This window comes from Amphiura filiformis, chromosome 7, assembly GCF_039555335.1.
Source record: "Amphiura filiformis chromosome 7, Afil_fr2py, whole genome shotgun sequence".
Lineage (NCBI taxonomy): Eukaryota > Metazoa > Echinodermata > Ophiuroidea > Amphilepidida > Amphiuridae > Amphiura > Amphiura filiformis.
In genome coordinates, this window is record NC_092634.1 from 52,391,210 (window position 1) to 52,404,974 (window position 13,765).

A 13,765-nucleotide genomic window follows, 5' to 3' on the forward strand; every position below is an offset into this window, starting at 1 on the left:
TACTTGTTGGCATTACTATAAAACATTGAGGCAGCAAGTTACCTCACATAAGTAACACCAACAAATTATGTTCTGATCGTATAGCAAACGTACAGCACTCGCAAGTATTTTTAACACCACTATATGCTGTGAGCTTGAAATGTCCTTGTGAAGCATAAACAAAAGTATTAGAAATTAGGAACATCGGATAGTAGCTTTACATTTTTTTTTAATTGGATAAAGAATTTCCCCTGTCTTGACCCAAACGCAGTTATTGCAAACAGCAAAATTGTTCATATCGTTATGATCTTTGCAGAATAACGAAAAACTATTCCTCTATGTGTTAATTTCATTTTACAATTATCTTGAGTTGGAGGACATGGACAAAGCGGCACGACACTGCACTGTCAACTAACAATGTATGCCGCCCTCTTAACCACACGCCGAATAAATCAATTTTACCGTTAATGCTTATGATATGTTTTTTAGCTTAGCTTAAACATAAAATGCTTAGAGCACCATTAGGACCCAAGATTTTCTCTTCAGGGAGTGCCCGTTCAAAACAAACGTGTAACAAAGACGATATTTCTTTTACTTCTGAATGCAAATTTTAATTTATCAATAACATTTCATAAACAAAGTGGCAAGACACACACTATAATGTGCATAGCACAATTGTTGTTGTATAATATAAATACGACAATACATTATATTTCAAACTATGACTCGTATGTGAGACATTACAACTACGTTGATGAAAATATATTGTCAGACATCTGTCTGATTGTGGATTGCTTAATATCGAATTATTAGAAAAGTTATGGTACTGTTAATATGAGGTATTTCTTCCCGGGTATTTCTTCATAAATTGTGATGTGCCCTGAGTAATTTAATTTGATCATTTATCATTGTTTACAGTTTAAGCTACTTCATGAAAGTTGGGAATCCCCTTTGCCATGTCACAGTAAACAAAGTCAGAACTATTTATGGATTGGGAATTCCCTGGAATGTAAAGTGGATATGACATCATTTTGGAAATCTCCCCTGGAAGTGTTGTAATGTGAAAGGTTAATGTTTACAGTTAGCTTGGGAATTTCCAGATTGTATCCTATTATTGTGAAAGTGTGAATGAAGTAATGAGCTATTAATATAATGGGACATTTTGGTGTTTAGTATAATTATAAGAAAATGTAAGCATGATTTTTGGGAGATATTATTACAGTGATATTGTGCGTAATACTTAATGTACTTACAGTCCATGTGCCTTCAAAGAAAAGTACTTGCGAACCAGACATAATCTATGTACTACTACTATCCAGTAATGGAGAAGATCTAGAATACGTCAAAGTGCGTACATCTTCCAAGAAAGGAATAGAATTATTATAAACAGTGTATTTTATTAATTCATCATTGATTTTGTAATAAACCCTGAAGAAAATACACTTCGTACCTAACATTGGCTAAAGTATACTGTTTCCTGTCATGCTGAAGAAATAAATTTCACCATTAAAGAGGAAGCTACGCCAGAGAGGTTCTTCTGGGGTGAATCAAACCTGCCTGGTTATCAAATTAATCAATGACACGGTTATCTCTGAATTTGACAGGTGCTAATTGATGCAATAATATTAAAACATCAATAAGCGCCTGTCAAATTCAGATATAATCTTGTCACTGATTAATTAGATAACCAGGCAGGTTTGCTTCACCCCAGAAGAACTGCCCTGGTGAGGCTTTCTCTTTAAATAACTCATATACTGCTTTCTGACTCTCTCTGTACCTCTGATTTTACTGTCCTCTAATTGTAAGATAATTCTTGCGTAACATGGATTTATCTAAAAAACGAATCACTATACGACATTCTGTCAAATTCATAACGATTTGATTTGTTGAAAGTAGCATTCTTTTCCTTGTTCTTTATCTTCAATTATGGCTAGCATGCTAATAATATGCTTTTTACCCTGGCTTGAACATTATATGCTTGAGCCCCATCAAACACAAACAAACAAACAAGCAAACAAACACGATATTTCTTTTACTTTTAAATGCATATTTTAATTTATCAATAACATTTCATAAACAAAGTGGCAAGACACACACTATAATGTGCATAGCACAATTGTTGTTGTATAATATAAATACGACAATACATTATATTTCAAACTATGACTCGTATGTGAGACATGTACAACTACGTTGATGAAAATATATTATCAGGCATCTGTCTGATTGTGGATTGCTTAATATCGAATTACTAGAAAAGTTATGGTACTGTATTATGAGGTATGCGTAAAATCATTAAGGAAATGTGAATAAATTCGTTCTGAAGAGATGATTTTGTAATTGTGATAATTTCATCATAGATCAAATAAGTGAAACACTTTTTCCCAATACCCCGAGTCACCAAGTTTTCGCCATTTACTGCTATTCCTTTTCTCCTATCGGCACCAGATAAATTGCCCTTCGTTGTACGCGCTATTAGCCAATCAAGGATCGTAGAGAGTTTGATTGACAGTGACGTCAGACGCAAACTAGTCTTTTTATCTCTGTCTTCCAGTATAGCAACACCCATCCCTGTGTAATTGAATGACCAATCAAAATTCATTCTTATTCACCATCATTCAGAACAATTATTCAACTTTCCTTAATTAAATGCTTACATTGTCACAGAACATTAATTTAATTTCAAATCCACACTCGTCCAGCGAGAAGAATACAAAGATGTAATTGCTTCATTTGCCTATATTTCCCCACTTGTTTTAATAGAGAATAATTCAATCAAAATATAATACTATGGTATTGAATTTATATCGTATAGTCATTAAGCTTGCCAATTTGCATAAAATAGAAAGGCACACAATAAACTGTTCATCTTGCCTACATTGTTCACAGATAGTTTCATATCATATTTTTCCTGAATTTTTTCTATCGAATACATAGCACATGCCCACTCGTATGTATTTGATATTAGTACACGCAATTAGCTTTACTACATTCAAAGGCGGATCCAGGTTTTGGAAGGAAAAGGGGCCCGCTCATCAAATATATTTCACAGCATAATGCGAATCTATTGGCCATTCTTGGAGTCCCCAAGGGGGCATTCCCCACTCCCGGAGTAAAAACTTTTCCCAAAAAGGGAGGTCACAATCGCCACAAAAAAAAAATCATTTAAAATGTTTGGTTTTTTTCCTTGTTTCCTTTTTTTAAATATTGAGGCGGGCCCCAGGTCCACATTCCCTGGATCAACCCTTGACTATATGTATCCAATATCATAAATTCATCAGTATAAGTACGCAGTATTATTTACGGAATGCCTCTTTGTATAGTAATGTTATAATGCCCTAAAATTTAAGGAAGGGGTATGAACGTTTGGACAGTATTTATTGTGGGACATTAGAGCACATCAGACATATCGAATTGCATTCTGAATACGAAGAATGTCCTTCTGATATCAAATAATTTTGATTTTTGAAATTCGCAATGTAATACACATTTTATAGCAAATCATTAAAAATTGATATTTTTGATATTTAACAGTACTCGAAGTAAATGTTATAAATCTGATGATTTATACTTAAAGTGTATGTAGGTGGGATGAAAAGCCGACAATCAATTGAAAATGTTGACCTTTTTTATTGAAGATATGGATTTTTTTCCCAAAACACCAAAAAAATATCAAATTTTAATAATTTGTCATAAAATTTGTATTATATCGTGAATTTCAAAAATGAAAATTAATTGATATCAGAAGCACATTCTTCGTATTCAGAATACAATTCGATATGTGTGATGTGCTCTCATGTCCCACAAAAAATACTGTCGAAACGCTCAAAACGCTCATTCCAGATCCCTTAATCTAACTTAATCTAACGCATTTTGAATAGTACATTTAGTCGTCTTAATCATATGCAGCATTGTCATTCGAGTTACATTTAGCACATTGTTTCTATTGAATTAAAATATGAGAATAATTATTCTGTTTAGTGCTGATAAATCTTTACCAACTCTGGTAATTCTTGATTTCTATACATATATAACTTCAGATTAATACATTTATTTTCGATCTTGAATACGCATCATTTAAGCTCAAAGAATGTTTTTGTTGCTAATAATATAATCTTGAATATTTCATAATAACAATTTTATTCACATCTACTATATCAGCTATTTCTTTAAAGATGTCCCACATGCAACTTGCACGGCAAAAAAGTGAACATATGAACGAATCATAATTATATAAATAATATTTACTACTAGTCGCTACTATGGAATAAAAATTATATTTTTATCTCACCGCACCACCACTTGCCTTTCACCATGTTCACTAAAGTGAATGAATGAATTTCTTGATAAACATAAATAAGAATATTGCTGTGAAAACAAAAACAACGAATACAGACAAAATATGCACATTCGCAATAAATAAGCAACATATAATAGTATAACAAGACATGATATTGATAGGAATACTCTTCGAGTTTATTCCTAAGCACAAGTGCAAATCATTGAAAGAATATCTTTATAATTTTAAAACCTTTTGCATAAATATCTTGTCATTCCTTCTTGCATATACGTGGCAAATAGTATTTTTGCCTTTCAAGGTAGCATACATTAGCTATTATCGTATCTAAACTCACATGACTCACCCTCCATATCCTTCATTTTACAATCGTTAATTTCTAATTACATATTTCAGTATTGATTTGCAATCCTAAATACCTCAATACAATAATCCATCTAACATTATAGAAATAATTTTACAGCTCTATGACCATCGTATGGTATATTAAATTCCACGCAATAAATGCAGTCTTACATTAAATTCCACACAATAAATGCAGTCAGCATGGTCAGGCGCGTTATTATTAATTTGTAATACCAAATATACCTTATCTGAAATTGTTTAATGCTACTCGTATGAGCTGCAAACTAATTCTCTTAAAATGTGAAAATAAACCTTAAGCATAACTGCTTTAATAAATAAGACCAAAATTCTATCTCTAATTTTCAATCACTACCCCCATCTCACCATCCTAACAATACTCTAGTGCCACAAGTTGGCAATTCCAGTTCCCCTATAAAACTGCTCAATTTCAGATTCATACAACTCCCGATCTTCGAATACATGCATCACATTTGTTAACCATCTGATCAAAAATATGTGGATACCACAAATAAATAGTCTCAGATGTTGGGCCAAGTGCAATCCGTCACGTGATAGTCATTCGACGTTGAAGCGTCGCTGGTCTTTCTGGAATGTCTTTGTCATAGAACACATTGTTATTGTCATTGTTATTCATCTTCAGTTTCCTGTACTCATCCTGGAGATTCTTCAGTTCTCCCGGTTGGTTAGAAAAACTAGTCCGCCTTCGTAAAGGTGGATTCTTCAACCTAAATGTGGGCCTCTTCTCATCACTGAAGCTAAACAAGCGAGGTAGTCTTCCAACAGGACCGTCGTCTTTCTCTTCATCCGTACTTTCTCCGCTTTCTCTTTCTTCCGACAACCGTTCAAGTACTGATGGCATAAGTGGAGCTGAAGTGGAGTGCATTGCTGAGTATTTATTGTCCATGAAGGCACCGAACATGGCGACGTTTTTAGTCGGGCTTCTTCGAAGTACCTTGTCTGTGTATTTGAGAACGACATCCCAGGAGTACTTGATGTCATCATCTACGGCGTTCTGGTGGCATACAGCGAATCTGATGACGTATTTACCGTTTAGATTAGCAGGTACCATGTGGAGTTTGCCAGAATCATTGATTCTTTTGAGAAGGCTTTCTGTCAAGGAATTCTGACCCTGAAGACATAAAAGGAAAATATGAATATACAATTATGAAAAGTGTTGCTAAGAGTAGGTTCTAAAATGGAGCAAGTATTAAAAGTACCAGAGTCAGATGTCGGGAATATTAATTTTGAGATATTTATCAAATAATATATAGTATTTAACTTCCTTTGTATTTTATTGTTCTGAGCAGCACTAAAATGCCTATATCACTGGAACCTTAAGTCTGATAATGATGGGATTTTCAGCAACATAAATCTCTCAGAATGGCTCAGTAATGCAATTGAAAACTGACATCAGACTCATTTGGCTTAATCTTATCTTATTTTAATGATGATATCTTAGATTTCTATTGCATTAAAATTGCCTCAAGTGAAATTCAAAGTCTATGTATCTTTTTGTACTATTACACTATTTTGAAAAATCTTAAAAAGCTTACCTTTAGTCTGAAGCAGACCAATCCAAGAGTGACATCACCAAGAATCTCATACCGATCATCAGCTCTCACCAAAGATTCGAAAAGCTTCGCTAGTTTTACATGCTGTATTAAATAACAAAACAGATTGAGAAATATTATTTTGTCATCCTATGTTTGCTTCTCTTGTGCTGATATACCGTTAGTCCAAATGAAAACATAGCAGGTATGTATAGCAGATCATTCAAGTGGACATGTAATTTTTACAGCATTCCGTGTTTAGCAATATGCGAGAGTACTTCCTGAATACGTAGATTTTGGGTCGACCCCACTTAGATTCTCTACTGAACGTCAGTTTGACCAACATTCCTTCTCACATGGTAATAGGCGTATCGCACAACAATAGATACAGCTGTGAGGTTAATCCATCTCCATTGGTTGTTATGCAATACGCATACAGCTCGGAACTGAATCCATCTCCTTTGCTATATACAATACGCATATATCAAAAGGATGCACTTGTCGGCTGCTACATGTGTTTTATTTCACACAATAACTGGCAACAAATACCAGACTCATTTCAAGTGGAGGTCACTTCAAATCATCCCCAAGTCACATGGCTTATTAATACAGAGAACATTCCATAACCATGTCACTTGGGGATGATCTGAAGTGACCTCCACTTGAGATGAGTCTGGTATTTATTCCTAGTTATTATGTGAAATGAGGCACATGTAGCAGCCGACAAGTGCGTCGTTTTGATATGGATGTAGGGAAGGAATTTCGGTCAAACTGACTTTCGGTATACATGGTGTAGAGAAACCCAGAATTCACGTATTCTCTCTACTCCAGAGCCAGCATACCATGTCTATCATGCATATTTTTATGTGCTGCTATCCCCAGATCAAGTGCCAAAGTATAGCAAGATTCTTAGTGTGACTACTATTACGTTTTAATTCAGATTGTTTGTTTAAGAAAAATAAGTCTCTGATTAAGTTTCAAATAATTCTTTAGAAGTGAAAAGGTCTACTTACGTTTCTGATATATTTTCGTAGCCCCTCTACACCGAATGTTCTGATGACAAACCAGAGTTTCAATGATCTGAAGCGTCTGCTTAATGGAATGGTCCAGTGCTGGAAAATTAAGAAAAAATTATAAAGAAACCATTAAGGATTTGGTCAACATTCTCTAAATACATTACTGAATTCACGGCTTATTACTTCGATTTAATCATATTAGGTTATTAATGTTACCATATTAGATATTATGCTATTCAAAGACATGTACACCATTTTGTGAAACACTTAGGAAGTCATTTGCGTTTTAACAACAATTTGATCAGCCTTAATGAATAATTTTGTTGGAATTTACATTGGACTGTGTTGCAGAAACTGAAAGTAAAACAAATATGGCATTCTGGTGGTCTACATAGGAAATAATAATAAAATTTAATAAGGTTAAGAAATATATACTTACTCTGTAATCAATAGCCTCATCTGATGGTGACATGAAATAAAAAAAAACCAGATAAAATGGCAATATTAATACGCAGTTTAAGATTTTGCATCAACAAAATAAAATGTTTATAGTTTTGATATTTTTAAAACTCGATCAATGCATACACCCAATGATTATAACATGCAAATACGCATTTGAGAAACAGGTGGGATTTCTTTGGCGAAACAATTAGGAAGTACGTGTTGTGAATATGACACAATGTACTGTTGAGTGCAGAATAATCCCATTGTGTATTACCATGTGATATCATACCTATAGTAGGGGAAAATAATGTGTTCTTATTTTTAAAGTGATTTTTTATCAATTTTAAGGACATCTTACCTTCATTTTCGTGTTGTAAGTAAAGAGGGTTCACACTGAATGCATTGGTCAACACACGCTTGTCTCGTACCCTATGTAAAATAGACATAGAAATCATAAAATGGGTTAGATGTCAGTCAGTTTCAGAAATAAAATGACACAATAAAAACTGTACGTTGATTACATTTGTAATCCTTTGTAATTGTTATGGAGTGTGAAATGTTATGTGAGATAATAACTATGGATGTATGACAATGTTTGTATCTTTTTCATTGTTGTTGTATGTAATTTTCCTCTTCTCGTTTATTCTTTTGAATGAAATGTATGTTTGTAAAGTAATCAAATCCATAATTATAAGCATAACATCTTCAAATCTTGAATACTTACCACATTACTGAGCAGTCAAAATTGACCAACATCCACTTGTTGGGGTTGAAGTTGAAGGAATGTACGTGCTGTAAAGTGGGAAAATGAAATAGAATAAAATACTTAGTCGGAGTCGGGAAAAAATCATATCTTTAAATAAATTTTCTATGGTATTTCGAGAAGTTGTAAACTACTAGCTGTGCACTTTTTTGAAGAGGTTCTGCGGTGAAATATGCCAATTAACAGTATATTTATTATTATGTTGTGGACAAATTTCGTTTAAATCTGGTAGTGGTAGGAGCGAATTTCAACAGTTTTGAGGCATTATTGTAGACATCATATCACTATTACTTAAAGTGTACCAGTCTATGATTATTTTGTATCATTTAATCGAGGTATTTGGTTTCACGAGTCCGCCTTCCAAGATAGTATACTATGATAAAGTATTAAATAACGACATACCTCAAAACCTTTAAGTAGATATCTGAATTCTGGGCAGATGAGTGCATTGCCACCATACGCTCCATCTACATGAAGCCAGATGTTTTTCTCTCCACAGATTTCGCCTATTTCTTCTATGTTGTCGAATGCGCAACTTCCTGTAGTGCCTAGTGTAGCTCCTACAAAGAATGGTACTAAACCCTTCTCCTCGTCGTTCTGTTATGAAATGAACAACAAAGAACATGATTAATTGATAGGATTAACAACAATGCAGTACTCCGCGCGGCCCTGTGATTCGTTAGCATACTACTGTAAGCGCGCAGTTTGATTGACAATGACGTCAGACGCGATGAATAAGATTCAATCATCCGGTGCATAATCGGATCCCTTCCTAGAAACCATGCGAGGAAACAAGAACGACAGTTCGTAGGTGCATTGGTGGTGATATGGACACGGATGTAGACTAACCTTGCAATATTGTACATTATCAATACATGTACTGTATATTAATATTATAGTGTTTTAAATGAAGTAACAAAGAATGCCATGTATTATATCTTACCCTGATTGCTTCAGCAAGTTCAGCTCCTCTCATTGAATACTTCTCGTCTGTTTGTACTTGCCTCATCTTTACAAAAGCTATAATACCGGCTTTCTCCATTGAGGAATGTGACTACAGGAAAGGAGAAAATACACAATATTATTGAAATTTGTCGATAAAACAAAGCTTAACAATACAATTTACAAGGCAGTTGCGTGTATAGGATGGGCTGCGATTGGGTCTATGGGTGAGACGGGTGGGGTGTATTAATGTTGAGTGTTGGAATTGGTGTATGGGTTACATTAGGGTGTGCTTGCGGGGTTTGGTGTGAGGGTAAGGATGTGAAAGGGAGGATGGGTGAGCGTATGGGGTGGAGTAGGTGCGGAGTGAGGTGAGGAGGATTAGGGTGGGGTGTGTGATGGCGAGAGAGAGAGAGGAGGAAGGGAGAGAGACAGTCTTATTCTCACCTGTTTAGAACAATATGCTACAAGTTTGGATAGTAGAACACCATCTTCTTCATCCGGGTATTTTTCTTTGAGTTTCCTAAGAGCAGCAGCCCTAGCGGCAAGTAAAGATACCAAAGTGCATTCACTGGCTGAACCCTGAAATATACAAACAAAATGAAAGTATAATGAACGTAACATATTTACAAACTATTTCTCTTAGTTTGATTTGTATTTCACCTTTATCACTAGTAGAGTAGTGTGATGTAGAGTAGAGTAGAGTAGAGTAGAGTAGGGTAGGGTAAGGTAAGGTAGAGTAGAGTAGAGCAGAGCAGAGTAGAGTAGAGTAGAGTAGAGTAGAGTAGAGCAGAGCAGAGCAGAGCAGAGTAGAGTAGAGTAGAGTAGAGTAGAGTAGAGTAGAGTAGGGTAGGGTAGGGTAAGGTAAGGTAGAGTAGAGTAGAGCAGAGCAGAGTAGAGTAGAGCAGAGCAGAGCAGAGTAGAGTAGAGCAGAGCAGAGCAGAGTAGAGTAGCATAGAGTTGAGTTGAGTAGAGTAGAGTAGAGTAGAGTAGAATAGGGTTGCATAGAGTAGAGCAGAGAAGAACAGAACTGAGTACTGCACGAACCTAAACGCAATAGGCCTACCTATCGAAACGTTACATAACAAACGACTTAGTGTCACCAGATTGGTCATGTTGGTGTGGTGTACGTGTAATTTCACTATACTCATTTTAATACCTGGCAAATCACATCGATAACATAAGATATATCGTGTGATTTTACCTTTGCTTAATAACTGGGCCAATAACCCTATGAAGCACTTCCAACATATTTTAAACAGTTAACATTCTTTCATGTAACAAAAACCTGCGTGAAAGTTCGTTAGTGTTGATAAGACTGAGCCAGCTTTATTGCGCTCGGATGACAAGATTAACCTATTACAGATAGGTATAACCCTATTGTTCTAAGCTTTTTACAGTGACTTGATATTGTTTAACAGCAGGTAATAAATCAACGATATTAACTAGATAACCGATTTACCGCATCTTGTCACTTAGGAGGTTCAGTGGTTGCTTTAAGGAAGCTCGCACGCCGCGCCCCCCCTCAGTGTTTCAGGTACGTGACTCGGTTAGATACTTTATACAATCATGTTTAATGATGACTCTCTATTTCACCTTTCAATGTGAATGCAGGAATGTACATATAAATAAAGAATCTTTTCTAGTCAAGAAGGAATAAATTGATCATGTTCACATCATTTTATCAAACAACAAAAGCGTAACACGGTGGTCAAATAGCAGCCAATAATGGAGTACCTATGTACATGTACAAACTTAATTTATGGGGAAATATCTAACCAAGCTAGAATACTTCGGATTCTAGCAGGATCTATTACTCCACAGGTTAGTTTTGTGGATAAGCAGTTTCCAACAGCTCGCTTTTAACTATAGAATAGAATAGAATAGAATAGAATAGAATAGAATAGAATAGAATAGAATAGAATAGAATAGAATAGAATAGAAAAGAAAAGAATCTACTTACTGAATATCTATATTAGTTTGTTTTCTCGTATATATATTTACATACTGTGAGAAAAATACTTAGTGGAAACGAGTCAAGTTCTTGCAGGTATGGAGAAGCGCCAAAAACACATACCACCCTTCCTTCCTGCACTCCAGGCACTCTCGCGTAAGATATGCCCCGGGAATACAGGTGTACAAGGGTCAAATAAATATTTCCTGAAGAAGACAACATCCATGGTAACCCTTACATGATATGTTTGACATCTTGGCATATTGTCAAAACAATTGCGGTGATTTAGAGATAAGTTGAGATAACTTAAATGGTCTAACTTTTGATCTATCATGTGTTATACGATGGCTACTTGATACCTTTAATGATAACATCTTCGCAGGTATTTAGGGTATTCCAAATGACTGACAATACATTACACGTGAACTGTAGTACAAGTGACCTGATCGAGACGTTATATTTATGTTTAGTATTATTTACAATGTATAAACGTTATTACTGACAACATATAAAAAAGGTTTGAAACCTGGTGGTAAATACTCTTTCAACAGTTTTGGTAATGTGATTTGCTGTATCCTCTTTAAGCTAGTCGTGTCTGGTTTGATATTGTTACAAACGATTCTACCATGACCGCTGTCATTCCCATAGCATTTTATTTTATTCTGATACCCGACGGTCTTTATCACCCACAGATATTGTACTTTATGGTGTTTTGCATATACCAATCGCTAATTCAATGCTCTGCGTGCTAGTCACGCGCTTGATCAACGGAAAAAGTTCAAGTTTTGAAATATTTTCTCAAAATATCAAGAGCTATCTTAAGAATTACTGAACCAATACTAGGCTTGTTTGTACTCATTTTAATGCAATTTTCATGCTGATTCCAAATATGGTTATGAAAATCTACATTTCTGAAATTTTTGAATTTTGATTTTTTTTTTAAATATGTCGTCTGCAGTCGACACCCGCGTGAAGAGAGTTAAAGGTAGTTTGTAATTTCTGTAATTTATTTCGCTTCTGCTATTGAGATTCTATTGGTGAGCCCGAATGTGATTGCTAGCATATATGAAAATCGGAATAAGTTACACCTAGGCATAAACTATTTAGTATCTCCTATTCATAAATTCTAAGTGTGATTAACAGCTTCTATTGATTAGCCTGAACTTGATTGACAGCCCTATTGTGAAAGACGTTACTACTGCGAACATCTGGTCAAGTTAATCCGATCGATTATTCTGTAGTGTCTATGATTAAATTAGCTAATTCACCGTAGTGATGTCACAGGGTTAATAACCATACCGACCGGTCCAAACTATTTTCGAATGTTTTACCCTGCATTAGACGTTACACTGTTCCTCTACATTGCACCATAGATTATAGATTATCACTTGCTCCTGTAAGATTAGTGTCTTGCAAAACAGCGGTGTACTACAACATATGATGAGTGGAGCCTGCTTGTAGTGCAGGGCAATACATTGAAAAATAGTATGGACCGGTCAATATGGTAATTAATCCTGTTACATCTCTACTTCTATGGGGAATACAAAACATTCTGTCGAGTCTTGAATTTATTGCATACGTAAGGCCGTTCTTTTAATCGTCATTCTTTAATGATATACGATTTAAAAAGTCGATTTCTTAACTATGTCAATTATATTTATTGGCCGTGTAAGATTTGCAGATACTATGCAAAAATCGGTGATTAGTTGTTTGGTTATCAAAACTTCCTTCACCCAATGGAATTTGGGGAGCTGCACAGATAATTGGTGGATGTTACAATCTAAATGCGGATAGGTGTGCGCCGTTCGGCAGCAACCTAGTTGATGCGATCTGATTGTGATGATTCACCATTGCAGCGAAATTACAGCGCTTTGAGTCCTCTAAGATCTGGAGAAAGGCGCTTTATAAATCCAAAATTTATTTATTTATTTATTTATGCCCCTCAAATGGCATCCTAGTAGTTCTACTTACTTGTATTACCCCTCCTCCTTTGCCTCCCTCTGTAAATGGTAGTAGTTGCTTGGGTAGATGCATCATTCGTCCTAACCAATCTACCATTACTGTTTCTAACTCTGTACACGCTGGGCTGGCCGCCTGAGAAGAAAGAAACAATTTATTATATAAAGGATCATTGATGTACGTTTGGAAACAGTTTCCTCCATTCCAAATAGATGGATGACGTAATGGTACGTTACATCAGGAATATCGTATCTCATTGAATGGTAAGTGCATTATCATTTTTACAAGTTTTAGCAAATCATTTACCACTTAGATGCAATTCATCTGTTTGCATAATTTATCTCTGTCCAGACATTAATGCAAATAGGATGGCTTATTATGTAAGATACTAATCCTATACGTACAATTTACACCTACGATTGGCGTGGATGAAACTACTCAAACCACTCTTTGAATAGTTTCATACACGCCAATCGTAAGTGTAAATTATACGTA

At 35.2% G+C, this 13,765-nt stretch overlaps 1 protein-coding gene across 1 annotated transcript in view; it reads right to left on the reverse strand.

Moving 5' to 3' along the window:
• Positions 1-2,016: 2,016 nt before the first annotated feature.
• Positions 2,017-13,765, reverse strand: part of LOC140157321 (aromatic-L-amino-acid decarboxylase-like) — a 36,440-nt gene continuing 24,691 nt past the window's right edge. Inside the window, exons 5-14 of the mRNA XM_072180462.1 lie at positions 13,283-13,405; positions 9,805-9,939; positions 9,359-9,469; positions 8,818-9,012; positions 8,377-8,444; positions 8,011-8,081; positions 7,648-7,667; positions 7,206-7,304; positions 6,196-6,297; positions 2,017-5,771 (exon numbers count right to left, since the gene is read on the reverse strand). Of these exons, the coding sequence (XP_072036563.1) occupies positions 5,187-5,771; positions 6,196-6,297; positions 7,206-7,304; positions 7,648-7,667; positions 8,011-8,081; positions 8,377-8,444; positions 8,818-9,012; positions 9,359-9,469; positions 9,805-9,939; positions 13,283-13,405 (1,509 nt within the window). The 3' untranslated portion in view covers positions 2,017-5,186. The remainder of the gene's footprint in view (positions 5,772-6,195; positions 6,298-7,205; positions 7,305-7,647; positions 7,668-8,010; positions 8,082-8,376; positions 8,445-8,817; positions 9,013-9,358; positions 9,470-9,804; positions 9,940-13,282; positions 13,406-13,765) is intronic.